Source organism: Leopardus geoffroyi, chromosome A1 (assembly GCF_018350155.1).
Source record: "Leopardus geoffroyi isolate Oge1 chromosome A1, O.geoffroyi_Oge1_pat1.0, whole genome shotgun sequence".
NCBI classification, from domain to species: Eukaryota; Metazoa; Chordata; class Mammalia; order Carnivora; family Felidae; genus Leopardus; species Leopardus geoffroyi.
Window position 1 is genome coordinate 27,451,601 of NC_059326.1, and position 27,781 is coordinate 27,479,381.

A 27,781-nucleotide genomic window follows, 5' to 3' on the forward strand; every position below is an offset into this window, starting at 1 on the left:
TTGAAATGCTTGCCTCTTTCTGGCCTTCCTTGCTGCCAGCAATGTAATGAATGGTAACTGGGAGGGAGAAAATCACATAGCGTAACCCCAACCCTTTGGGGGGATCGAATTTAGCTTGTTTTACATTTCACACCCACAGTGGCTTATGAGAAGGTTATTTGTATAATATAAATAACTTCAGAAGTGGTGTATCTAAAAAAGTGACGTCGGGAGAATAGTCAGCTGTGACTCAGTCACTTTACAAGTGATTTTTCGTTTTTCATGGTTTGGGGGCAGGAAAATGTAGTTTTGGTTAGTTTCCCCTAACAGTATAAGGGATTTGTGAGTAGGAAGTGAAGATGTTGGATACTTCAAAAGCTTTTATAGCTTTGAAGGAGAATATAAGACTAATGATTATGTGATTAGTACAGATAAAATAATGCACACTGAGGCTGAATCTACTGTGTGATTTTGGAGAAGTTAGACTGAGCTGAAAACTACTGACAAAATTCGCAGCGACCTGCCATCCAGGAGACTCCGAGTCTCCGGGCTTTCCTCCTCTACATTACAAAGAGACTATCAGCATCGAGAGGCTGTTTTGGTCCATATTTGCTCCTGATCAGACATAGCTCTGAGCCTTGTCGTTTTGTTCTGACCCCCTCTCTCCTCGATTTGCTGGGATGGGGAGGGGTGGATTTGTCCTTTCTCCACGTGACTCAGATCCTTCACGTACATGGTCTCTTTCGACATAATGCAATTGCCCACTTAATAGACGATAGTGAAAACATAACTTTTTATTCCCTGGAAAGCCAAAAAAAAAAAAAGTCAGTTGACTCACTTTATTACAATTTTCTGGAGCCAAACCCACAACACCTCTAAGGTATGCGTGTTTTGGACTTGAAGTCTAAACCCCAGTCATAAAAAAACAGATTCTGAGTTTCGCAGAAAGCACTGATTCTTGTTGCGGCATGCACTTTTAGAGGGCAAAAAGTGCACGCACAGGCAGTGGTGAAGCATCACGCTTCCATCTTATTACTTAAACAGGGAACATGAAGAAGATTCAGAACAACTAAAATCATTACAGAGCTAGAAAATCGGACCGGGAAGGAATCGTGTTTCAGTCTGCTGCCCTAATTTAAACGGGACGGCTCTTTTCAAACAAAGGCATCAGAAGGACACGTGTCTGAGCAGGCCGGGGACACACTGCAGCCACGTGCATTTGGCTGCCGTAGCCACCGGCAGTCTATTTTGTGACATCCTCTAGCCCGGAGCCCCTGTCATCCTTGCGGTTGGGAGCACACATTGGCCGTGTTCCTTCCATCTCCTTGCAGCCACCCCCACGCCACAGACAGACATACACTTGCAAAGGCACCTGTGTACTTCCAAGAACATTGCCCGATAAGGCTTCCTTTGGACTTACGTAGAGTAACTACGTGTGTAAACACTTCTTCAGTGCCTGCATACATAAGGCCTACACAAATAGCATCGCTCCTGGACAGTATGGCTGCGCGGGCTTAGATGCTGTCTCACACACACACACACACACACACACACACACACGAGACAGGAAAAGATACACCTTTTTCTGAAGACTTGGTATTCTGCTATTTAAAGTGATGCCACGTGATGGGAATCCTAAAAAGCAAAAGCAAGACTAGGTTGTGAGGGAAGGCAGGGTTATTCCCGAGGCTCCCCAGAAGGTCCCCGGCCCTCCTTGTTTGCTAGGATGCGGCTCCTCCGGGCCCCTCCCGGGCCCCCTGGCTCCCGCCCCTCGCCTCCTGTGCCACGGTGGCAGCGTCTGGTGCTTGTTCACAAGCCCAGGTACCCTCAGACGAGACGCTCCTCTGCTCCACCTGGAGGAAGCGAGTAGCTCGAGGAGAGGAGGACAGGGAGAGGCCGGGGAGGGCACGGCAGTGGCTAGCCCGCCGCTGCAGGAGGGAGCGCTGGCCTGTGGCGGTTCTGGAAGATGAGAGCAGGGGAAGGAACAGAACTGGCGGACAGGGAGCACCGGGGGGGGGGGGGGGGGGGGGGGGGAGCCAGCCGGGGGTGTGGCAAGACAAGAGGGCGTGGAGTCGCACCAAGGAGTCCGTGTAAAAGGGAGGAGAGCCGTGGGCACGTCTGTGCTGGTAAACCCGGAAAGGTGGAGCGGGTCCTTGCCTTCTGCTGCAAAATAACAAAGCTTTCAGAGCTAGGCCCGCTCGACCCGACGGAAGCACGAACCGCGGGACCTATGGTGAGCCAAGAGAAAGACGATAAGGAACACCTGCAATGAGAAAACCTTCGGACGGGAAAACACGGAGGGTCTTGTTCAGTCCCCCTGTGCCCTCTGGTAACGGATGGCCTGGCTATCGCGCTGGCACCCTTTTGTTCGTCACGTCCGTAACACGTCGCGATTGCTGTGTGCGGAAACACCCATGATGTAGCCCCGAAGACCAGCGGGCGGAATTGTTGTCCCAAGTGGGAGCCACATGGAAACAAGCCCAAGAGCCTCTGGTCCATCGTCGGCTGCCCCAGGCTCAGTTTCTACATGTTCCCCTTCCTTTCGCAAAGCCCCTCTCTTGACACGGACAGTGTGTGGCTTTCTTGCTGACGGTTTGACATTGCCTAAACACACACACACACAAGCTTTCATTTTGATATGTACAAATAGCCAGAAAGAACCAGCGTGTCAGATCGGACACATCACGGGTGTACGTGCATTTATTTTCTTTCAGACTTTCAGCATTTATTTCCCACCATTTTATTTTAGGCTTAAAAAAAAACGATGATCCAGCAGGGGCTGCTTCCTAAGCATTAAAAAGCCAGGAAGCAGTGCTGGCAACGGCCGCAAGGCCCGCCCCCCCCTTGCCCTTGCTCTCGGCTCACAATGCCTGCTTTGATAAAATGCCAATTAAAGGTCTCCAGAAATCTCCAGATAACTGATTATTGCTAAGCCTTCTGAGAGAGAGTAGAGGGAGTAGTGTTTTCAGGTGTTCGCTGTTAAAAATCTCATTTGAGCAATAGCTTTTCTTCTAATGCCTCAGTGACCAAGGAGATGTCTTCCCGATTCTTCCTTTGCAAAAAAAAAAAAAAAAAAAAAAAAAGAAGAAGAAGAAGAAAATCATCTTTTTGTTTAGGCCTCCAGAAACAATGCCAGTCATTCAAATATGTTCTCAAGGAGGACATGTACAATAGCACTGTGGCATGTTAAAACAACGGAAAATACATCATTCACGAGTCATCATTAGTCTAACATCAGCTGGTGGCAACTTGCAAACACTGCAGGGTTTAAATTAATAGCAATACAACTAGGAAATGAAATCATTTGTTATTCTTAAGAACCAATTTTATACATTTTATGCCTATGGAACTGCTTTCTGATCTTATTATTTAAAAAGTAATGACCAAGACCCATTTATTTTTTGCCAGCCATCAAGTTTTCTAAAATATTGGTCTCAAGCTTGTTTCAGTAAGACTCATTAGAATTATATGCTCCATCTGGTTTTTTTGGTTCTCTTTCCTTGGAAGTTTTATAAAGTGCAACCCCGGATAAATCAGAGTTAACAGGATGATGTATATTTAACAGACATGCTTGCTTACTCATGTGGGGTTTTTGTTTTGTTTTGTTTCTTCTTGAAATTTGCAGTTAAAAGGTACCAAGGAATTGGTCGAGACCAACGGCCACAGCCATGAGGACACAAATGTAGGTACCACTGACCCAGTATTTGCTCTTGTTGCTTGATGTTGGTTGAATGCCCACAGGTATGTGGCACTTTATTTATGACACAAAGGAGATCAGAAGTCCTGCCCCTCGGTGGTTTATTAAGATTACTCTGAATGGTTTGGCAGTAAAGTGTGGTAGACAGGCACTGCTCTTGTTAGCTTAAGTTATCAAATGTCAGTTTTAGAGGTACTTGAGCTAATCTCTACCATAAAAATTCTCGTCTCCGTGAATTTCTTTGAGTCCTTTGTATTTTCAAAGCTATACACTAATGACGTGTTGGGAGGGCAAATGGAATGAGACCAAACGGGGGGTAATAAGTTGTGTATTGCATGCGTATTTATTGAGTTTGCTGGTCACTGAAGATGGTAATGAAATGATTGTTATGCCGGAGAGGTTTCAGAGCAGACCCCGTCTCTCAGAAAAGCCCTTGAAAGCGACGCCTCTCTTGTTTCTGACCCAGAACAGGAGCATGGTGCATCCATCTTCTTGATACAAGAGTAATGGTGCAAGATCCCAGTTAGCACAGACTTTTTCTCTTAGGGTTCCTTGTGTATCCAGTTGCCCAAGATCAGTCCGGTGTTCTCTGTGCCTTGGAAGTTCTGTAGTCTCAGGTGGAATATTATGCCACGTAGATCATTGTCTCTCCCTATGTATGATGGTTGTGCTTTTGTCTTTTTAAAAATCTCTCTGATATCTGTACGTATTTGATTATCGTCATCACAGAAAATGCTTACTACGCAGTTCTTTTCACATAACGCAGAATCAGACGTGGTAATGAATGCCTGATTAAGCTAGAGCTGGGAGAAATTATACACTTCATGTTCACTCTTGTTTTAATTATATACCGTGGAACGCCTGACATCCAAAGTACCAAAAAAATCCCTCTTTAATAACTACTGTTCCTGCAAAACGGATATTTAACGTATGACGTTTATGGAGAGTCTACTGCGTACGTAGAGTTCTACTACGTGCTGGGGGGGGGGGTGGGGGTGGTTACAGAGAAAATAGAAGGCTTGCCGTCTGCCCTCCAAGAACTTGTAACTGAGTTGGGGATGAGGGAACACACGGGCGATAGGCAGGACGTGAAAAGTGTGTCACAAGGGGAGGCAGCTGTGATGCGGTGTAGTTTGAAATCTGGACTTTGCTGCCTATTAACTGGGTCAACCGGGGGCAGGTCAGCACTTCGGAGTTTCATTTTCCTATTTGTAAAATGGATGGCGATGCCTACCTCAAACATGTGTCATGAAGTCGTAACGGGCTGAGGCATGTGAGACGTCACTACGATGGTCTCGCGGTGGTGGACAACCGAGAGCAGCTTCCCAGATCGGTGGGATTTGGGTTAGCTTTGGAGAACGGAGAGGATTGAGAAAGCAGAGGAGGAAGCCATGCATACAGAGCTCTCCACAGGCAACATTGCCACCTAAATAGTTTCTCTTCCCACTCCGGTATTTCATAAACCCCTGCCTTACCGTGGAGCCTTTTTTCCAGGGTCCTGTCCTCCTGGGACACATTGCTGCTGCATTCTCGACCAGAACCTTCACATGCTTCTCCCTCAGAGTCAGTCCCTCTGTGTCTCCTGAGGAAAGCCGCCGTCAAATCCAACAAGGCAAAGTGGCAGGATGCCTCGATTTCCTGGTCTACAAAATGGGGATGATATTACCTGTCTTTCCTTCTTGTAAGGCTTATGGTGAGAAGCAAATGAGATAATGGATGTGGAGGCACTTTGTAATTGTGAGGTTCTGAGCAGGAGGCTGTTATGATTATAAGCTCATCTGTTGGTCAAATTAAATTGACGATGCGTGTGAAGACAGGCCTCACACAATATCTAGTCCCTCTCGTTTTGAGAAATGTCAAAAGGCATTCATTATTCAATGAAAAAAGTGGAAGGTCATCTTTGAAGTCTTTTATCCTTTCTAGAAGAAAGTTTTTAGCTTTGAAAGAGACCTCTCTAGAATCCAGGGTGTGGGCTGGAAAAGCCCACGATAGAAAAGTCGACAGAAGCAACGACTGTTGAGAGACAGGGTTGAGGCCAAGTAGGAGGGAGGTGCAACACTGTGGCCAAGGGTGGGTGAGAGGTTTGTGGGATGATGGAGCCCAGCAGCACTTGCCAGTGCCCCCCTCCGTGCCCCCCTTTCTCACTGGGCCAAAGGTTGGGCTAGTTTCTATAATCACTGCCTATTCTTTTAGGGCTTTCCCAGCAGGTGGATAATCCACGGGTCTTGCTCTTTTCTGTCTGTAATGTTGTCTCCTTTGGGCAGTTCCCTACTACCTCCGCTGGGTTATGTGAATGGAAAAAAAAAAAAAAAGTTATTTTGGCCACACATTAGAAGCGCTTGCATAGTATCGGGTGAAGGTCGTTTTATTTTTTTTATTTATTTTTTTTTTCAACGTTTTATTTATTTTTGGGACAGAGAGAGACAGAGCATGAACGGGGGAGGGGCAGAGAGAGAGGGAGACACAGAATCGGAAACAGGCTCCAGGCTCTGAGCCATCAGCCCAGAGCCTGACGCGGGGCTCGAACTCACGGACCGCGAGATCGTGACCTGGCTGAAGTCGGACGCTTAACCGACTGCGCCACCCAGGCGCCCCTGGGTGAAGGTCGTTTTAAATGTCTGAAATGAAGTCTCTGTCTCCTGTAAAGTTTCCATCGGCCTTGTGGTGGTAGAAGGCATCAGGCTTTCAAACTAGATTGAGAAGGTTTGGGTTCATTTTGATCCCTGAATAGCCGTGTGACCAGGGCAAGTGATTTGACTTTCACCTTCCTCATCCGTAAGAGTGCTCGGGGAAACCAGGTACATAAACACTTGGCTTAGCGTATCAATTCCCTCTCTTCATCTAGCCACATAAATAGTAGTTGGTATAGAAGGCAGAATTTTGACAGGATGAATTTTGTATTGTTGTTTTTGTTGTTTATTATTTTTTTTAATTCACATCCAAATTAGCATAGAGTGCAACAATGATTTCAGGAGTAGATTCCTTAGTGCCCCTTACCCATTTAGCCCATCCCCCCTCCCACAACCCCTCCAGTAACCCTCTGTTTGTTCTCCATATTTAAGAGTCTCTTCTGTTTTGTCCCCCTCCCTGTTTTTTTATTATTTTTGTTTCCCTTCCCTAATGTTCCTCTGTTTTGTCTCTTAAAGTCCTCATGTGAGTGAAGTTATATGATATTTACCTTTCTCTGACTGACTAATTTCGCTTAGCATAATACCCTCCAGTTCCATCCACATAGTTGCAAATGGCAAAATTTCATTCTTTTTGATTGCCAAGTAATACTCCAGTGTGTGTGTGTGTGTGTGTGTGTGTGTGTGTGTGTGTGTGTGTATACACCACATCTTCTTTATCCATTCATCCATCAGTGGACATTTGGGCTCTTTCCATACTTTGGCTATTGTTGAGAGTGCTGCTATCAACATGGGGGTGCATGTGTTCCTCCGAAACAGCACACCTATATCCCTTGAATAAATGCCTAGTAGTGCAGTTGCTGGGTCATAGGGTAGTTCTATTTTTAGTTTTTTGAGGAGCCTCCATTCTGTTTTCCAGAGTGGCTTCACCAGCTTGCATTCCCACCAACAATGCAAAAGAGATCCTCTTTCTCCGCATCCTCACCAACATCTGTTGTTGCCTGAGTTGTTAACGTGAGCCATTCTGACAGGAGTGAGGTGGTATCTCATTGTGGTTTTGATGTGTATTTCCCTGATGATGAGTGATACTGAGCATTTTATCATGTGTCGGTTGGCCATTTGGATGTCTTCTTTGGAGAAGTGTCTATTCATGTCTTTTGCCCATTTCTTCACTGGATTATTTGCTTTTGGGGTGTTGAGTTTGATACGTTCTTTATAGATTTTGGATACTAGCCCTTTATCTGATATGTTGTTTGCAAATATCTTCTCCCATTCTGTCAGTTGCCTTTTAGTTTTCCTGATTGCTTCCTTCACTGTGCAGAAGCTTTTTATTTTGATGAGGTCCCAGTAAGTTCATTTTTGCTTTTGTTTCCCTTGCCTCCGGAGACGGGTTGAGTAAGAAGTTGCTGCGGCCAAGATCGAAGAGGTTTTTGCCTGCTTTCTCCTCGAAAATTTTGATGGCTTTCTGTCTTACATTTAGGTCTTTCAACCATTTTGAGTTTATTTTTGTGTATGATGTAAGAAAGTGGCCCAGGTTCATTCTTCTGCATGTTGCTGTCCAGTTTTCCCAGCACCACTTGCTGAAGAGACTGTCTTTATTCCATTGGATAGTCTTTCCTGCTTTGTCAAAGATGAGTTGGCCATACGTTTGTGGGTCCATTTCTGGGTTCTCTATTCTGTTCCATTGACCTGGGTGTCTGTTCTTGTGCCGATGACAAGATGAATTTTAATGCAGATCATGAGGTTTAAAGCCTCTGGCACAGAGGTTATTGACTAAGACATATAGATTTTTTTTTTCTCTATAATTAGTCACATGGGCAGGAATTTTACATATTATTTATTAATAATAATTATACAGGACTGGTGCAGGCTTAGCTGGATATTCTTATGAGAGTTGACAGTTGCTTTTTAAAAACAATATATTTTATTATAAAAGAAGTAGTCTGTATGAAACTGGAAAATCATAGGAAAAAAATACAGAGGTGAAGAAAAATAACTTAACATCTCATTACTCAGAGATAACCACTATTAATATTTTATTTTAGTTTTTTCCAGTCATGTGCATATATATGACCAGAGGGGAAAAGCCATAAATAAATATTATCATATTGTCTTCAGTTTTGTACATTTTTGATTTCTCATTATATCATAAGTATTTTTTTTGTCACCAAATGTTCCTCAAAGACATGATTCTTAATGGCTGTGTAATGCAGATAGGAAATAATTGAACCACAGACCTATGTGTTCGGCATTTAACTTCCCATTTTTTTACTATTATAAATAATGCTGTAATTAACATGCCCATAAATCTTGTTCTGCCTCTTTCATATTTGTTTCTGGGGGATACTGTATATTAATAGGCATGTCATGGAGTCTGGCAGGGAGTTTCAGACTTGCAGAATTGTTTAGCATTTAGAATGTCGTGTGGCAGATGGACACTTATGGTAGCCATTAGTGGTCCTGAAGGGACTCATAACAAATATGTCTCGTCTTGCAATTTACTAACCCTCTTGCCTTAGTCCCGAGCGTTGTCCAGCTTATGGGATGTTAACCACACTTAGATTTGACCTGTTAATATTCCTTTTCTACTGTTTTTATGTTTTATTGAGCCAACAACAGTCTCTGACCAACACTTTGTCTGCTATTCCCGAGGTCCCCAAACTGACCTACCCCGGTCCCCATCTGAAGACCTGCAAGCTTGTGCTCAGGAGGAAAGTTTTCTGAGGTCCAATTTAAACCCATTAGAGCCAGAACCTGAGATCACCGGCAAAGGCCTTGCTCTCCAAGAGTACTGATTTTAAATAGACTTTTCCTTGTGTTTGGAACTGGATATGTTAATGACAGCTGGGCAGTCCAACCTTCTAAGTGTACTCAAGTTTAAAACTAGCCTTTATTATGGTTCATTTAAAGATTTCAGTTATTCCAGGCCCCAGTTTTCTTTCCTAAAAGGCAAACCATAAATTTTCCTTTTATCTCTGTCTCTGAGCTATCTCCTAATCCCTAGAACTTCTGAATACCTAGCCTGGTCCCTGGTAATTAATGCATAACAGATACCAAAATCTAAAAGAAAAAGAAAAATCTGCCCTTATCTTGCATCATTTTTGATGACCTTCCTCCCAGAGCTATCCCCACCTGTGATCCTTACGTGTGGATGTTTGGTGAGAACATGGAAGAAAATGGAGGGGAAGGGAGAGGGTGAGAGAAATGCAGCACTAGGGGCACCTAGGTGGCTTAGTCGAGGCATCCAACTTTGGCTCAGGTCATTATCTCGTGGTTGCTGAGTTCGAGCCCGGCGTGGGGCTCTATGGTGACGGCTTGGAGCCTGGAGCCTGCTTCAGATTCTGTATGTGTCTCTCTGTCTCTGCCTCCCCCCCCACTCATGCTCTCTCTGTCTCTCTCTCTCAAAAAGAAACAAACATTCACAAAAAGAATGTAATTACAATTATAAAAAAAAAAAAAGAAATGTAGGAATAAGTAGGAGAAATCAAGTAAAGTGGCAGCTGAAGCCTGCAGCGTATAAACAACTTTGTTTAAAAGTTTCCCATTAATTTCCACTCCTCCCGTCCTCGTTTCTGCCATACGAAAGCCGTGACACCCCCGTCTTCTGGATGCACAACCCAGGCTCACACACTGGGGTCGGAGAAATCATTTGCAACCTGTAAAGAGGCTTAATTCATGATGCTGGAGGTTGCCGCTGTGAAGTACAACACCCTTCCCAGCCGACAATAAAACAAAAACACAAAAGAGAGAAACACTTTGCGGTTTTTCGCGCTGCCTCTGTAAGGAAGTAAATCCTCAGAGTTGTCTTTAAATCTGTCAGAGTAAAGACGTTGGGAGTGTATAGAAGAGATGCTGGGTGAAGAACATTGTTCAAGTTGAGCACACCGCAGCAGAAAGCCATTGTTAACCGTGTATTTTAATGACGTCTACGGCTGAAGCCCCACAAGTGCTGGGTCCGTCCTCTGCCCGGGTTCGGGACGTGGCTTTCATCCTTGAGGCAGGCGAGCCCAAGAGAGAAGAATATACACTGGTGTATTCGATAAGGCAGGAAAGAAAAAGAAAAGCCCTGCAGGAAAGGCTCAGATTCTTAAAAGGCAAAGACATGAACTCAGTCCCGTCCTTTCCCCCCCTATACAACCTGCCACCTGCTCTCGGGGGGTCCCCAACCTGGAACCGGAAGGGGAGTAGACAAGACAGAAAGGACTCACTCTTCCCACACCCCATTCCACAGGCTCTGTGAGGGCAACCGGAGCCCCTGACCTGGCAAGCCGGCGCCTGGCGGGACTGGGTGTGAGACTGCGGATGGACATCACAGTTCCTGCAGCCCTGGAGATCTCTCTTCTCACCATTCCCCGCCACCCTCAGCCTGTACAGAGTCCCCAGTCTGTCCTGCTGTCCCCTTTTCACTCAGTTAGTGAAGTCATCATTGTGGGGGAAGCAGCAGAGTATAGGGCTTTGGAATAGATCCGGGCACCAGGCGGCCTGGCTTCCATCTTGGTGCAGCCCCCCTTCCTGTCCAGGAGACCTTGAGTGTCTTCCACCTACATTTTTTTTCCACTCCGGAAACGAAAGTAATAATCACACCTGCCTCGTTAGGGTTATTGTGAGCATTGCTTGACGGCGTTGACATCATCAGCACGCGTTAGGCGTCGTTATTACCCCGGCCTTCCACGTGCCAGGTGCCGCACTGGGTTCTGGAGACCCGTCAGTGAGGTGTGTAGACGGGGTTTAGCCCAGGTGAGCTCAGCCCCTGTCATTGTGCCCTGCGCTTGTCAAAACTTGCTTGGCCTGTGTTTCATTCCGTCAGGGCTTATTCTCTGCCATCAAGTTAATATCACAGTGGGCATAATGGGCTTGAGGTAATTTACTTGCGTGTTTCCGGCAACTCTCTGGAGATGAGACCTTTACCGTAAGGACTGGCTCCATGGAGAGGAGAATCTGACAGGAATGAGATATATGATATGTAGGTACCTAGGGAGCATGAGGGCCCCTAGAAAGCTCAACTGGAAAGCCAATAGCCACTTTGTCTTCCTCCGGGGAGAGACGGACCCACGTCTCTGGGTGACTGAGGTCACCCTTGCTCCGTAGATGTTTGAAATCAAGAAGGTGGACTTGTCGTGACTAAAATTTCCTTTCTGTCATATATTCCTGTCCTCACATACCAAATGCTGCCATCCAGAACTCGCCTTTTCCTCAAATTCTAGTTCCTGTAGCATTACGGCTTTTCTCTTGCTGATGCTTCCTTCCCCATCCTCTGCCTCTGCTTCCCTCTCCACAGCCTCCTGCCCCCATACAACTGCCTTACCACGTTTTCTGCTGTGAATTAACCACGTGTCCTGCCGTTGCCATAAAATCTATAACTCCGCCTAAAAAAAAAACCCACATTGGGGCACCCGCGTGGCTCAGTCAGTTGAGCGTCCAACCTCAGCTCAGGTCATGATCTCACAATCCGTGAGTTCGAGCCCCACACTGGGCTCTCTGCTGTTGACCCGGAGCCCGCTTCAGATCTTTTGTCCCCCTCTTTCTCTTCCCCTTCCCGGCTCACACTCTCTGTCTCAAAAATAAATAAACATTAAATAATAATAATAATAATAATAATAATAATAATAATAAAACCCACACACATCCCAATCCGGCACCCTTGAGAGGGACTGAGGCCTGGAAGAGGCTCTGTACCACACCCACTTTCCAGCCCGTGCAGAGCCCGCAGGAAGGATGAGACGTCAAAAACAGACAGAGGCTGGCTTCATGGTCAGTGCTTGTTTCCAGTAAACACGTGAGAAGTTTTCCTAACAAGCTCCTCGCTGCCAACCAATGATGTGTTTCCCCCGGTGGAGCTGGGGACTACGTGGTCTGTCCTTTTTGTCAAGACAGGAGTTGGTAGTAGCTGCTTGGCCATGCGTTGGGTTTGGAGAAATGGAAACACCTTCTTTGCCCAGGCCAGGTTAGAGAAGTATAGGGAAAGGAGACATAAGTTTCAGCTCTATGTAAAACGGCCTCACGTGGACAGGGGGACCTGTATAGCTAAAACAAAGATCTGAAACAAAACAGTTTTCTAGTTTGGAGACCAGTTGTACGTAAAACCTTGGCCTGCGAGTAACTTCTTCTGCGAGCGTTCTGCAAGACGAGCAAACATTTCTCATAAATTTTAACTTGATAAACGAACAATGTCTCGCGGTATGAATAGTACGTGTGGCCGAACGCCCCAGATCACAACTGAGCCCATGGCTCTTGAAATTCGCTTTGATAAACGAGTGCTCTGGATTACAAGCAGGCTTGCAGAAGACAGGATGCTCACCCACCAAGGTTTTGCTCACTTTCCCCTAAAGGCTGAATGATCCTACCCGATGTAGAAGCAAAAGCAGTTGCTCAAAATGGAAGACTTGTGATGTATGGATCCCATAGGCCTATATATGAATGCTCCTATCTTAAAAGCACCATTTTGTCCTTGTGAAAAATTTAGAAAATGCAGGAAACTGTAAAGAAAGAAAAAAAAAAAAACACTTCCACTCCTTCACGTTTCCCCGTCTTTGTCCATGTGCACGTGCATACATTTCTAGCTCACTTGTAGCAGATCACGTACAGCCTACACTTTTCCCCATATAAGCCATTAGCCTTTCCCCCACGTTAAGTATTTTCTTAATGTGACTTTTGATGGCCATCTACTACTTCATGCCACAGATGTGCTCTAGTTTATTTAATCCATTCCTACCGTGGGACTTCAATTTTTTTTTTTTTTTTGCTGTCACGGACAGTATGCAGTGAATATTCTTTAACCACGTGTTAGTTAATCCATCTACCGTTTAAGGACTTTTTAAATGTGGAAGATTTCCATGTGGTTGGGATTTAGGGATGGCACGAGATCCACTGATCCTTTAAAAATGTTGGCGCTCAGGGGCGCCTGGGTGGCACAGTCGGTTGAGCGTCCGACTTCAGCCAGGTCACGATCTCGCGGTCCGTGAGTTCGAGCCCCGCGTCAGGCTCTGGGCTGATGCCTCAGAGCCTGGAGCCTGTTTCCGATTCTGTGTCTCCCTCTCTCTCTGCCCCTCCCCCGTTCATGCTCTGTCTCTCTCTGTCCCAAAAATAAATAAACGTTGAAAAAAAAAAAAAATGTTGGCGCTCAAAGCCTACATGGTAAGTGATGAGATACACCGCCAACAATAATGTGTGGTCGTTACCATAGAGAGAGGAGACTGAGTTCTTCAACAGGAGAGGGAACACAACCGCAAGGGTATCTGCATTCTAAAGAGAAAGGCAAACTGTGTGCTTCATGAACAATTTAGAAGAACAATACCGAGACACGTTATGTGGGGTTCTGGGCTGTGAACGGGAGATCAGACGTCTCGGTGGGCTAAGGACTTATATAGAGCCTGTTCTCTGTGTGGACCCCAGATCCAGACTCACAGAACCAAGCCGCCCGCACCCAAATGAGGCTTGTCCACCCTCCGGAGGAAATACATAAGATCGAGAAGAGTGATCAATTAACAAAATGGGTTCGAATCCCAAAAGGAGAAAGAAGTTTTTATTCCTAATATGGCCCAGAAGACACATGTACGCCCCAAACCAGCAATAAGAGATGCATGCAGAAGCATACAGACATGACTTGAGTGCAAGCAACATCATTTTAAAGCCAAATAAACCCCGAGGGCTTAATCACAGTTCTCCTGCCTCCCACGAGATACAGCTTCGCACTAGCTGATACGCCGATCGGAAGTGAGTAGGAAGAAAGTTTGGGAACATTCATGGGAAAAGCCACCTAGAATGAAGGCGGACAGAAGCAGAAGCTTGTTGTAGTGCCTCCCGAAGGTAGTAGGGGAGAGTGTCGGGAGCCTCCTGGACTCACACAGCTTTGGTTCCTGCCGACACAGCACCTGTTTTAGTGATCTGAAAACAGCAAGGAACAGGGATGCACCAGTGGGTAAAGGTGCCTTCTGAGTTCCATGTTAACCGCGGAGCCACCGGGCTTCCCAGACTGTTGTTGTGAGAATATTAAAGGTCTTCCACGATTGCCGCACCCCTGATTTGTGCCGATCGCACAGGAGACCAGGACGGGGAGAGGGTGAAACGTAGCAGCCGGGGCGGGGGCCAGCGGTGGTCCCCATCTGCCACCTGCTCTTCCCGGAGCTGCTCCGCTCAGCCGGCCCTCGCTGTGCCGGGGGGGGCGCTGTGTAGTTCCACACACACTGCTCATCTCCAGACCTCATCCATCACGTTGCCACATAACTCACTGGACTGTGGCATTTCTTCGAGAAAGTGTGTAGGAAGATGACACAGAAGCAAAGTAGGTGGAGAGCTGGGAAGAAGAAAAAGGGGAAGAGGGGCGGGAAAGACTACGACAGGAAGTTTCCCTGTTCCACCGCCTTCTGCTGCCCGCCAGCACCTCGAAATCATGCCTGGCAGGCGGGAGAGCGGTGCCTCTCGCCGTCCCCCACACCCCTGCCAGCTCCGGTGGTGAGCTTTGCTACACCAAGGTGTGCTTGCGGCTGCGCGAATCTACACGCTTCGTGAAAACTGTATCCAAAATGTAAGGTTCTTGAATTTGAAGCAGCAAGCTCGGATGTTAATCTGCCAATAAAATATCGGGGGGCTTCCTGGGGGTAACTACGAAGACTATACTTGGAAAGAAATACGTCCAGACTATCCACAATCAAGTGAAGTGTGGTCTTGTCTTTCAGCCTCAAAACTCTGCCCAGCTCTGGTGAAAACGCTCTCTCCATTCCCTCCCTCTCTCCCTAGGGCTTGACGGGTGGGAATCCACTGGGTTGTGAGTTCACTGCCCACCAAGTGCGGCTCACCTCCCCTTTCCCAGCCTCTCCCGAGGGACACCCAGCCCAGCGGCTCTCTTGAGACGTCCAGTTTACGGCCACCTGTAACTGAGCATTGCCAAACCTCCATGCAGGTTGCAAACCTCACGCTTTTGGCTTTCAGTGTAACTTAGGGTATGACAAAATTTCAGAATTTCAGCAAGCTGAACCTCAGTGTGAACTCCCTCCCACCCGGGTAGGAGCCCAGGTCGAACTGGGAGGAGAGCTGGTGCGCAAAGGAGGGGCCTTCGTGGGTTATGTTCGTTACAGAGAGACTGTGGGACTTTTCCTGCAGAAATGAGTGAGTAGTTCTGAGCTGTGCCGGTGTCAGAACCACAGAAGTCTTTGCCTGTCACCCCCACCCCGGGCAGCAGTCTGCTCGTAAACCTGCACAGTCGCCTGGAGACTTACAGGAAGCACCTTGCCAGGTATATGGAAACCGTTCTCCAGAAACCCTGCACTGCAGATCCCCCTGAAAAGACTCACCAGCCTTGGAACACTTAATAGTTGTTTTTTTTTTTTTCTTTCACATTTCTTCCTATTTGATTTTTTTTTTTTTCAAGAAAATCCTATAAGCCTCGGGCTTCCCAGCCCTGAAATTGCCCTTGTAGGGGAGATTTGTGACTGTGATGTTCAGCATCACCGTCATTTTTATTGTTATGTCAGCTTCCCCATGAGTTTACAGAGTGCCTTTGTTTGTCTGGACAGTTTCCAGACTGTTCAGTGTATGCTGATGAGCTACTTTTTACCTGCCTTGCAAATTCCATCTCTTTCCAAGCCCAGCTCAATTCCCCTTTCTTGGGGCCTTATCCCAGGCTCAGCCCAAATCAGTTACCATCTTCTCCATATTCCCACAGTATTTATCTGCATTCCAAACATTCCGAACAACCCAGTTACGATAGGCCTACCGCCTCAATGCAGGCATATGTGCCTTCATGGCAGGTAATATGTATGTGCCTTACAGAACCTGTCCCAGTGATGAGCCCACGTAGGTGAATACGTTTGTAACATTTAAAATACTTACCGACTGACGGTGTAATTGACATAGAATTTCTAGCAGCCTGGGACAGCTCTGTGAATCTGCCTGGCCTGGTGAGGTGAAAGGTACACACACTTCTTTGTGGATATTATAGGCAAGTGACCTTGAAGGTGAACGTGCTCCATTCTGGTTCACTTGAAGACGTGTACAGAAGTCTTGTAGACTGTGCAAGTTAGAATGGAGGTGATACAGGGACCACCCCACCTCACTTTTATTTTATGCGTGTTCATTTGGCATATGCCTTCTTACCTAATTGGCGTGTGTCTGTGAGTCTTCCATTCTCGAAGGCAGTATTTCTCAAACTTTATCAAGCGGTAGAATCTAATGGAGAGCTTCTTAAAAGTCCAGATTGCTGGACTCCAGCCCAGAGTTTCGGATTGGGTAAATCTGGGCTGGGTCCCACAGATCTGCATTTCCAACAAACTCCCACATGATGCTGACTACACTTTGTGTAACTGCCAGCTGCTTTCCCCCCTAGTCCAGGTTAGGGACTGCTCTGGGCTTCCCCGGCACCCAAGGCCAACCCTTGTCATGGCTTCTGTCACACTGTGTTTTAATATATTTGTTATGCCTCTCATGCCCTGGACACATAGGAACTACTATGATTCATCTGTGGCTCTTGTCTAGCACAAAGCCTACCGTATGGTAGACGCTCAAAAAATACTTGATGAACGTTAAGAGGGGTAGAGGCCCAAGAAACTCCAGTCAAACTATGCTGAACTGAGGTGGCCAGGGACTTTGTTTAGTCCAGATGTTGAACTTCTCTGCCATTCGGCCCCCGAAAGAAAATACTACCTAATTCGTAACTGCCAGCCTGGCGTTCGTAAGAAATCACATCCTTTTGGAGAGTACGCAAAAGACCGCGGACTCACAGCTTAGCCGGGTCCATCCACATCCGGGTGCGGGCCAGTGCAGGGGTGTAGGCACAGTACTGCGTGGGGAGCATATGCCACCGCAGCCCAGTCACTGCCCTCAAGGAGCACATGACCCACTGAGGAGACCGCATACGGCAAAGAGGGGAAATCACTAAAGACTGGCTCTCGGCAAGGAAGAGGACTTGGGGCAGGATGAGGGATTTGAACAAAGTGGAGAAGTTGTGACTCCGTGAGAGGTGACTCAGACAGCAGCGCAGACTAATAGCTCCAGAGTCTGAGTGTCGGGGGCCCAGTCCTGGAGCCACTGCTTTCCGGGTGTGTGAACTTAGGAAGCTACTCCCCTTCTCTGGGCCTCAGTTTTTCCATCTGTAAACAGGGATGTAATAGTACAAGCACCTGGCACCTACCAAGCGTTCAGTAAGTATCATGACCATTACTCATATGATTTTTTATTCAGAGAACCTCATATGCCAGATCCACTGTGCATCAGCCCTCCAGCCACTTAGTTCCTGGAATATTTCTCGCGTCGCACATGCGAGAACACAGAGGAGAGAACTGGCCTCTGGTGTGTTGGAGAGGGGAGACAATTGAGTGTTTACTGAGATAGTGTGCCTGGCCAACCTTGTGAAGTTCATTTTACGTAAATAATAATGAAATGTCTTTCTCATTTATCAGATTGCATCCCATCTATTCTCGTGACCTAATTTACCACCATAAAGGTCAAAAAACTCTGAATTTTAATATTATCATTAGTAACGTAAACTCAGCAGGTGAAAATTATGATAGTGGGTGCTTTGTAGTGGAGAAAAATAAGAAATGTCATACTGAGAAATGGACTGGGAAAATAACATGCCAGGAGCACCATAATACAATTAATCTTTACCAGCAATAGAGTCAGTATCATACAAGATAAATCAAACCGACTAATTCTGGATGCACATACATACATTTAAAAGTAGTTCGCTTTAGTTTCTTCTGTTTGCTCCTCTGTTTTTATTGGTTAAGGAGATTTTTCATGTCAGTACGTTTGCAGGCTATGAAGGGTATGTACTTGCGTAGGCAGAGCAGCGTGGGGGACATTTTTTACACACTGAAGAGAAACACACAACTGTGTTTGAGGCCAGGTGTGTTTGGGAACACCTACAAATGGCGTATAGCAAAACCAAAAATAAACTACTATAGCTTACACTTTAAATAATGAACGGAGTTATTAGAACACAAAGGAATGTTTTCCCACCTTTAGATCCTTGGTATTTAATATGACTGTCACAAGACTATGCCAAAAGAAAGCCACTCGTTTGCCAGCTCGAGACCACGGTCTGAGCATGGTGTGAACTGTCATAGCCGTAATTAAGTTATGATCCAGGCAGCAGTGACGCTCTTACTATTTAATGGGAAACTTTACAAAATTGAAATTAGTCTTTCCTGTCAAAGTCTCCGTTCTCTTATTAAAAGTACATGTGGGAGAATCCCTATTTTTCAAATAAGAGCCAGATATGTATACATGTGTGTGTATATATACGTATACGTGTGTGTATATTATGTTCTAGAGAGAGAGAGGGGAGGGTTATATATGAGATATAAAAGGTAAATATCTGAATGTTAATAATGCTTATGTCTGGATAGGCAAATTTGAGTTAATTTCTATTTTCTTCTTATGTTTTATAACTTTTCTCCACTGAAAAGATGTATATATCAAATTTGTATTGAAATAAAAACAAGAGAAGCTATTAACTAAGAATTAAAGCAAACTGGAGAACTGTCTTAAGTTTGGGAAAGGAAAGGAGAAGAACAAGGTTATAAGCTTATCGTGGTCTCCAGAAGAGTGAATATTTAAATTCAAAATATATCGAAGGCATTAATAATAGATGCAAACGAAAAATTCACTTTTTACCTTCTTCAATCCAAAATAGTGAAGAAATGATTTTACTTTAAAATGATGCTACAGCAAATGCATTTAGAAACTGAAAGAATGCAAAATAGCCAAAGCGACTGCACTGGCTTTTTCACTGTCCCCTGCAATATATTCCTCAAAGTCTTCTTGTAAATCACCCCAGGCCAAGCGTCCCGACCAGACCCTAGGACGACCGGTTAGTTTCACCTATGATTACGCTCTCTCTGTGTGGTAACAGTTTGATCCGATTGATTTAATTCACAACTTACTACTGAGAGTCCACTCGTTACTCTTTCAAAAGATACTGGTTGCAGGTACGCTATGTACAAGGGACTGTTCCAGGTGCTGAGGACGTTGTTCCTGTGTCGCGCAAGGATTAAAGGTAGAGCAGTCTCTCTGAGTCTGGGCAACTCGCGATGGTGACAGGGAGCCTTGGTAATACTTCTGCTGGGACAGCAGGTGTGCGCTGGGACTGTGCAGGAGGGAGAGAGACGCAAGGTGGGCTGGAAAGTCATTCCCGGCCCAACCGCTCTCCTGAGCTCATGCGCCATATTTCCAGCTGCCTTTCCGAGGCCTCACATCCGGTATTTCTAAATTATTGGAGCCTGTACTTCTCATTCTTTGTGCCCTCTGATTCTACTATCATTATTCTGCTAGTCATCTGGACTTCACTTATTTAACTCTTTTTTAACTCTCCTCTTTCCTCTGTTTCACACGCGGAAGCTGTCCATTCTCCCTTTAGAATGGCTTCTGTGTCGCCTCGTCCAAAGACAGTCTGTCACCACCTAACGACAGCAGGCAGCCGCGCCCCATCCCTGCTAACTAACGCTGCTCCTTGGCCAAGCCCCTGCTGGCCTTCTGCCTTGCTCCGCTTTGCTTTCGTGACTATGCAAGGGCCAGTCTGGCTCCGAATGGGCAAGGCCTGTAGGCAGCGCTCAGAAGAGGGTTTGATCCTAGTGTTCAACGGGCATTTCTCAGTCGACGAGGATTGTAATAGGTGCCAGGAGGGCGTTCGAGAGAGGCAGCCTCGCACAGTAATTAGGACTCTGGAGTGAGACAGCATTGATTCGAATATGACGTCTGCTGCTTCCTGGTTGTGTGATCTTAGGCAAGTCATTAGCTTCTGTATGCCTCACTTTCCTCGTCTGTAAAAGGGGAATGCAGTAATACCTCATAGGGCTGTTATAAGGATTAAATGAGTTCACGTTAGTAAAGGTCTTATAATACTGGCTGCATGTAGTCAACACTCTATCGTATTTATTAAATAAATATAACCAGGAATGACCAGAAAAGAAGGCTACCAGGAGAAATACTGTATCTGGATAGCTCTGGCACCTAAACCACACGGAGCTTTCACCTGTCCTTCTTAAAAGGGTCCACTTAACAGCCTGCAACCAGTTCTCACCTATCTTAATCTTTGCAATTGGAAATCTTAGAAAACGCAGTTCCTGGAGCCTCTAAGGACATAATGCATGCCCTCTGGGTCCAACAGTGGAATCCCAAGGAGATGGGACATCTCGGCACGTCACAGGGGGATGCACTGCAAGGCAGCTAACCGCAGGAGCCCTGCATGTCTGCTTCCACGTGGTCTCTCTGAGGCTCCCCTCATGCAGACCCTGATCATCAGGCTTCTGAGGAAGGGGCACAGGTCAGTGAGCACCCATGACCCTCGGGGCTGACGGCACCGAGCTTCAGCAAGTGGAAAGATTAGCAAGGACTTGCGACTTCCTACCCACAGAAAAATTCCCCAGATCCCACTCACTCTTGGGGACCGAGGCATTCTTACTTTCCTTTGAACCATAAGAAAACTTGAAGCTTCCTCAGGTACTCCTTCTCCTCCGTCCTTTCCTCACCCATGTGTTTCTTCACTGCTTTTCTCCCTCTGCTTCCTCTTTCCTTTCTAAACGAAATCCAGGATAAGTACATGTTGTCTGTACTGACTTGGCTGCCTTATTCTGAAGGGAAGTTCCAAGTCAGGGAAAAGGACACAGAGCAGGCAGGGGATTCCGGTGCAAGAGGACGCTGCAGAGATTGTGTGCTTCAAATCCCACTTTTTACGAACAAATAATGAAACAAGGGCACACAGCAAGTCAGTAGCAATTAGAACCAGTCTTCTGTGTCCAGATCCGTTTTTTCCACTCTCCCAGACCATTATTTAGAGGCCATTCCCTCATTTGTCAGCCACTGGGCACCTGCTCTGCGATAGCCACTGGCCCATCAAGAAAAGTGTGAAAGGCGCCTCCATTCTCTTCCCTCCCCTGACCACAGTTACAATCTTCTGAGGAATAGCTTGACAGTTATTGGAGACTGTCATGTCACTTGATGGATTGCCGTCGGTACTTAGAAAAAAAACGTGAGTAAAGGATATTGAAGTAGCTGATTAGCATCTTGACTATGGTCTCCAGGGCCCCTCGATTCACAAGGTGTGATGTTTAATAGTAGGGCTTAGGAGCAAACAGCAAAACAAGGCCCCGGAACAAGGAAAATAGGGAAGGAATGCGAGCCTTATGGTGCGGTGCCGGCAGATGGGAGGTGACGTGGTGAATCTTTGCCCTGCTGATCTTCACGACTGTCCCACTCACCTTGTACTAGTTGCTATAGAGCCCACCAGCCCTCGGAGTGCCACAGGGGAGTCACACGGTGAAGGTCTCGCTACTCAGTGTGTGGGGAGGATTGTCACTCATTATGGTATTCAGTGAAGTAGTCAGCTCTTACTGGCTGTGCTGTACCATTTTGTCATCTATATGTGACTGGCTCCTTTGTATTTCTTTTTAAATTATCAGGATAGTGGTATAGTAGGACAACCTCAAACATTTAGAAAATAGAAAATATGCACAGGTTGAATGCCCCCACAGTCACCACTTTTGCCTACGTGTTTTCATATAATGGCAGTCAAGGTCTTATACAGAATTCTTGCACGGATTCGGTACCCCAAGTATGCGTTATACACCTGTTCTGTATCCAGTCATTCCTGAGAATAATAAAAGTGAAGACCGATGATAGAAATGATGCCACAGTATATATTTCTTGACGTTTACAGTTCAAAAGCACTGTCTCACATAGGACATTTGGCTTTCACAGCAACTTTGGGTCCTTATCCATGTTTTACATAAGAGAAAGCTAAGTTGAGCCTAAAGTTAACATACATAATGGTGACAGATTGAGAACACAGGTTCCATCAACCACGCTGCCTCACTTGCTTGGAAATGGTGACTGCCCTAAAGGCGTTGATGATTTTGCTGAAAAAACAAAGTCAGATGAGTCAGTTCTATCAAAATGTATAAATGATCAACTGCCCCATAAGTGACATAGAAAATGTGCAGCGATAAGGAAAACTTGCAAGCAGCCTGGAAGAAAGGCCTCTGAGAGATAAGGGACTTGTACTATGTGTAAAATGTAAGCAGGAAGTGATGAAGAAAAGGGAGGAGGCTTTCTAAGGCTTTCGAAGAACATATCTGGACATAATATATACAGAAGATAGGCTATTTTTGGTAGGATTGAACCAGAAATGCCAGATCTGATCTGACATCTTCCCATAGGGCATCAGAAAGCATCCAAGTTTTAAACTGGAGAGTGACAAAGTGAAAGTGGCATTTTAGATAACTGGTCTGGTAACCTCGTGTAAGATAGATTGGAAAAGGAAGAGACCAGAGGAGGAGACAAAGAAGGAGGTTCTTGCAGTAGTCAAAGAACGGATAGCAGAGTGCCAATAATAGAGACGGGAAGGGGCCAGGAGAGACATTGCACATTGCACAGAGAGCTGATAGAATTCGGATCTAGAGAGATCTTAGAAGCACTTAGGGGACAGGAGAGAAAAAAATCAAAATAAGGTGAATATTCCAAGCCCCTGCAGGTGGAAAAATGATGGTCCTACTAATAGATATGGAAAAGTTAGAAGAGGCTGCAGCCTGACAGGTTAGATGAATTGGATTTTGGAGAATTTTGGAAGACCCACATCAGGCAGGACCCGAGCTCAGACTTTTTTTTTTCTTAATGAGGACATTTGCTTAAATGAAGCTTTACACAGAAGTCCTGTGTTCTAAAACAGAAGAAAGCAGTAAGTGAGTGGGAATTCTAGAGGTCTGCTCTTGGAACCTTCCACATCACCCCTGTAGAGCCGATAGGACTCCCTCGAGCATTATTCAGAGATGACTACTCCGCCCAGCACCCTCATTTGTAGACAATTGATCTGAGGCTTGTAGAGGTTAAGTAACTTGCCCAAGGTCAACCAGTTGTTAGTGGAAGAGTCAAGGCTAAAACTCTAGTCTGTGGTGCGTTTTGTGCCACCTCATGGCCACCCTCACGCTGGATTCAAGCTGGGTAGTGGCCGATTCAAGCAGACATGCCCAGTGGTCAGCCAGTGAAAAGAATAGAAGTTAAAGAGTTCAGTGTGATGACAGTTGAACCCAGGAGAATGAAAGCCCTCTGGTAAAAGGGAATAGAGAAGAGAAAGTGGTGACTGAACTCTGGCAATTCCCAAAGTTAGAGTATAAGAGGAACAAAGTAACGCCCTTCTCCATGTGTAATGGGCCAGCAAAGGGAATTTAAAAACCAGTGAAAACTAAACAAACCTTAGGAGGAAAAAGACCAGGACCTTTTCTGTAACAGGAGCAAGTGTGACAGATGTCAGCGATGTCAGATATCACATGGTAAGAGACTGAGAAAAACAGTCACTGAGAATCTTTCAAAGGACAGCTTCATGGGCTGATGGATGAGAAAGTGGAGATTTCGGGTGGGAAGGCAGGAGACACAGTGGGTGTATACCACATATTCAAGCAGCTTTGTAATAGCAAAGAAATAGCAGCAAAGTTAAGGATTAAGATCACGAGAATAATGAAATGAAAGGAATAACAAAAGGAGTCTATGAAGCTGCAGAAGCCATGTTCTTGGTTCTTAGGGGTTTGGTGGATGGAGGGGAACAAAAACAAAACAACAGGGACACTTCTAGATCAGCAAATTATTGAGAAAGAGCTTTTCTACATGGATCAATTCCTTTGGTCATTCCTCAAAGTGATTGACAAGGATTCTTAGAGGAGAAATTTCTGCCTTCAAGCAGCTGACTCTTAAAAAGTCTTTGAAAAAGTCCATGATATCTAGTTTCCAGTTATTGAAAACCTCTTCTTCCAGCTCTGTAATGATTCCTTCTAAGTGTCACAGAAATTAGAGTTAAAAGGTGGGCTGAGAAAAGATTTGTTAGATAATCGTGTCCATTCTCTTGCCAAGTGCAGAATTGTTACCCATTGGGCATTTTGTAGACTGGAGGGCTTTTTACTGTGTCAAGTGAATGGTGTTTCCACCACTTGCCTTGGAATACTATTTCATAATCCTATTGATCTCACTGCGAAGAGACTTGTGATCCCCATCCTCATGTTCTTTCCTACTGTATACTTGATATACCATTAACAGTTTGTCCTTAGTAACCTTCTCGTAATCCTGTCTCCTCTTATCCACATCTAGTTTGCAGTCTTCAGGCATCTGAAACCCCGTCTCCCTAACATCTAGTAGACACATAATTCTTCAGGGCTTGTCACATCATCAGGGTAGAGGATTTCGATGTGATAAAAGATAAAGCGTCTTCATCATTTTACGTTTCTAATGATGAAACTTTTCTATTCTGAGAAGGTCCCTTCCATTTTCTAGAGATGTGGGCTGAGAGGGAATAATAAAAGCAGTGATATTTTTAAGAAAGGGGCAAAGCCTTTCTAACTTGCGATCTAATGTCCCAGTAAAAAAAAAGTGTCCCTGATTACTTAATAGCTATGTTGGGTAGCCATCCTCAGTAGAGAACATGAAATTCACAGGCGGAGTCATAGACTTCAACCACGTTTCTGCCAGAGTTAGAGATGAAGCATACACTGGTTATGGCCTCTGATACCCTTGAAATCATATTCTTGAAATGTACTCTTTTTTTGACTATTTTTTATTTACTATCTATTTACTAATAGTGTTTACTATTATGGCCGATGTGTGCCTGATGTGATGGGTTGTTCTCAGAAAAGGTTTTGGCAAGCCCTCTTTTGAGGACTTTGGGCCACCAAGCAGCCATCCCAGTCTTCACCAGATTTATCCTCATGGATCCAACAACCTGATAATTGCCCCCACAGAGGCGCCCAGATGAAGCTCATGCAGTGGGCTATGTGACAGGAGAGAAACACTGAGCTTGGGGAATCCACCTCCTTTATATCAAGTAGTAAGCCAGACTTTTCTTTGTCCCAGAAGGAGGGGACATGAAGGTTGCTGGCTGCAAACACAAATGGCCTACAGAAAGAGCTGTCCGGGCCTTGCTTCTAAGCTCAAAAACCTCTACATCCTATTTTTCTCCAAAATATCTTGACAAGATGTCATGGAATACTTAAGTTCAACATTTCCAACCTTGGAGGCATCATCTCCTATACTTGGTGTTTTCCGGTTCACCAAGGTACTTGCTCGTCCTTACATTTACTCATCCACCAGGCCATCAGATTTTTTTAGTTCTACCTCTTAAGTAGCTCTTATACTTTGCACTCTACACACCACTGATGTGGTTTTGAACCCTTATCATGAAAAGTAAACAATAAACAGGCTATTTGTAGTAGACCCCAACTTGGCATCCCTGCCTCCAATTTCCTTTCCCTCTGAACGATTTTCCTAACATGCGGAATCACTCACGTAACTCCTCTGCTGAACAACCTTCAGTACTTAAGCTTTCCAAGTAAAATCCAGACTCCTTATCATCATCTACCTACTTTCCCAGCTTCATCTACCGACATTTCCCATAAGCTTTCTTACAGACCTTTTATAAAAAACTTGCTTGCCGACCCCGGCGGGGGGGGGGGGGGCACACACTTCTTGACACTTTAGACTCAGTATCCTGAACACATTAGCATTACTTGGCATACAGTAGGCATATAATACACGTATGCAGCGTAAATATTCATTGGATGGCTGAACAGAAAACCGGGCTTGGCTGAAATGCGACAGAGGTGTGACTTGGGAAATTATTTAGTCCCACGTTCTCTCTGTATTCTTTGCCTCAACCAGTCATGATGAAGGAGCTCTTGTGACAAACATTGGATGATCATTTAGATTTGTAGGCACTAAGGGGAAACGTGGAAAGGGGGGATAGAAGTTGCAAATATGCTGCTTTGTTTTTTGTTTTAATTAATTAATTTATTTATATTTCATTTTATTTTCTTTTAATTCCAGAGTAGTCAGATTCAGTGTTGCATTGGTTTCAGGAGTGCAATATGGTATTTCAGCAGTTCCATACATCACCCAGTGCTCATCATGACAGGTGTACTCCTTAATCCCCATCACCTATTTCCCATCCCTCCACCCACCTCCCCTCTGGTAACCATCAGTTTGTTCTGGTAACCATCAGTCTCTTTCTTGTTTTGCTTCTCTCTCTCTCTCTCTCTCTCTCTCTCTCTCTCTTTCCTTTGATCATTTGTTTTGTTTCTTGAATTCCACATATGAAAGAATCATACGATGTTTGTCTGTCTTTGACTCATTTTGCTTAGATCCTCTGTATCTTCATCCATGTCGTTGCAAATGGCAAGATTTCATCCTTTTTATGGCTGAATAATATTCCACTGTATATATAGACCACCTCTTCTTTATCCATTCGTGAACTGATGGATAGCTTCCCTATCTCGACTATTGTAAATAATGCTGCAATAGCCATAGGGCTGCACATATCCCTTGGCATTAGTGTTTTTTGTATTTTTTGGGGTAAATACGCAGTAGTGCAATTACTAGATCATAGGGTAGTTCCTTTTTAACTTTTGAGAAACCTCCATATTATTTTCCACAGTGCCTTTACCAGTTTGCATTCCCACCAGCAGTGCAAGAGGGATCCTTTTTCTCCACATCCTTGCAAACACTTTTTTGTGTTGTTAATGTTGGCCATTGTGACAGTTGTCAGGTGATAGGTCATTGTAGTTCTGATTTACATTTCCCTCATGATTAATGATATTGAACAACTTTTCTTGTGTCTGTTGGCCATCTAGATGTCTTCTGTAGAGAAATGTCTGTTCATTTCTTCTGCCCATTTCTTAATTGGATTATTCGTTTTTTGGGTGTTGAGTTGTGTACGTTCTTTATATAGTTTGTATAATAACCCCTTACCAGATATGTCATTTAAAAATGTCTTCTCCCATTCAGTAGGTTGTGTTTTCGTTTTGTGGTTTCCTTTTCTGTGCAGAAGCTTTTTATTTTGATGTAGTCCCGTTTATTTGTCCTTTTGTTTCCCTTGCCTCAGGAGACATCTAGAAAGATGTTGCTATGGCTGATGTCAGGGACATCACTACCTATCTAGGATTTTTATGGTATCAGGTCTCCCATGTCTTTCATCCATTTTGAGTTTATTTTTGCGTACGGTGTAAGAAAGTGGTGTAGGTTCCTTCTTTTGCATATAGCTGACCAGTTTTCCCAGCACTTTTTCTTGAATAGACTGTTCCTGTTGGATATTTTTGCCTCCTTGATTAAATATTCACTAACTATATAATTGTGGGTTTATTTCTGGGCTATTCTATTCTATCCTATGGATCAGTGTGTCTGTTTTTGTGCCAGAACCATACTTCTTTGATTACTACAGCTTTGCAGTATATCTGGAAATCTGGGACTGTGATACCTCCAGTGATGTTCTTCTTTTTCAAGGCTGCTATCACTATTCAGGGTCTTTGGTGGTTCCCTAGAAATTTTTTGGATTCTTTACTCTAGTTCTGTGAAAAACGCTCTTGCTCTTTTAATAGAGATTGGATTAAATCTGTAGATTGCTTTGTATAGTAGGAACATTTTAACAGTATTTGTTCTTCCAACCCATGAGCATGGAATGCCTTTCCATTAGTTTTTTTAGCATCTTCAATTACTTTCATCAATGTTTTAT

General features: G+C 44.9%; 1 protein-coding gene across 14 annotated transcripts in view; it reads left to right on the forward strand.

Moving 5' to 3' along the window:
• ENOX1 (ecto-NOX disulfide-thiol exchanger 1) overlaps nt 1–27,781 on the forward strand; it is a 557,584-nt gene that overhangs the window by 493,886 nt on the left and 35,917 nt on the right. For 12 of the 14 annotated variants that reach the window (XM_045477335.1, XM_045477389.1, XM_045477378.1 and 9 more), the window contains one exon: nt 3,605–3,661. The exons of the other annotated variants lie outside the window; for them this stretch is intronic. In XM_045477335.1, the coding sequence (XP_045333291.1) occupies nt 3,605–3,661 (57 nt within the window). The remainder of the gene's footprint in view (nt 1–3,604; nt 3,662–27,781) is intronic. 14 annotated transcript variants of the gene reach the window in all.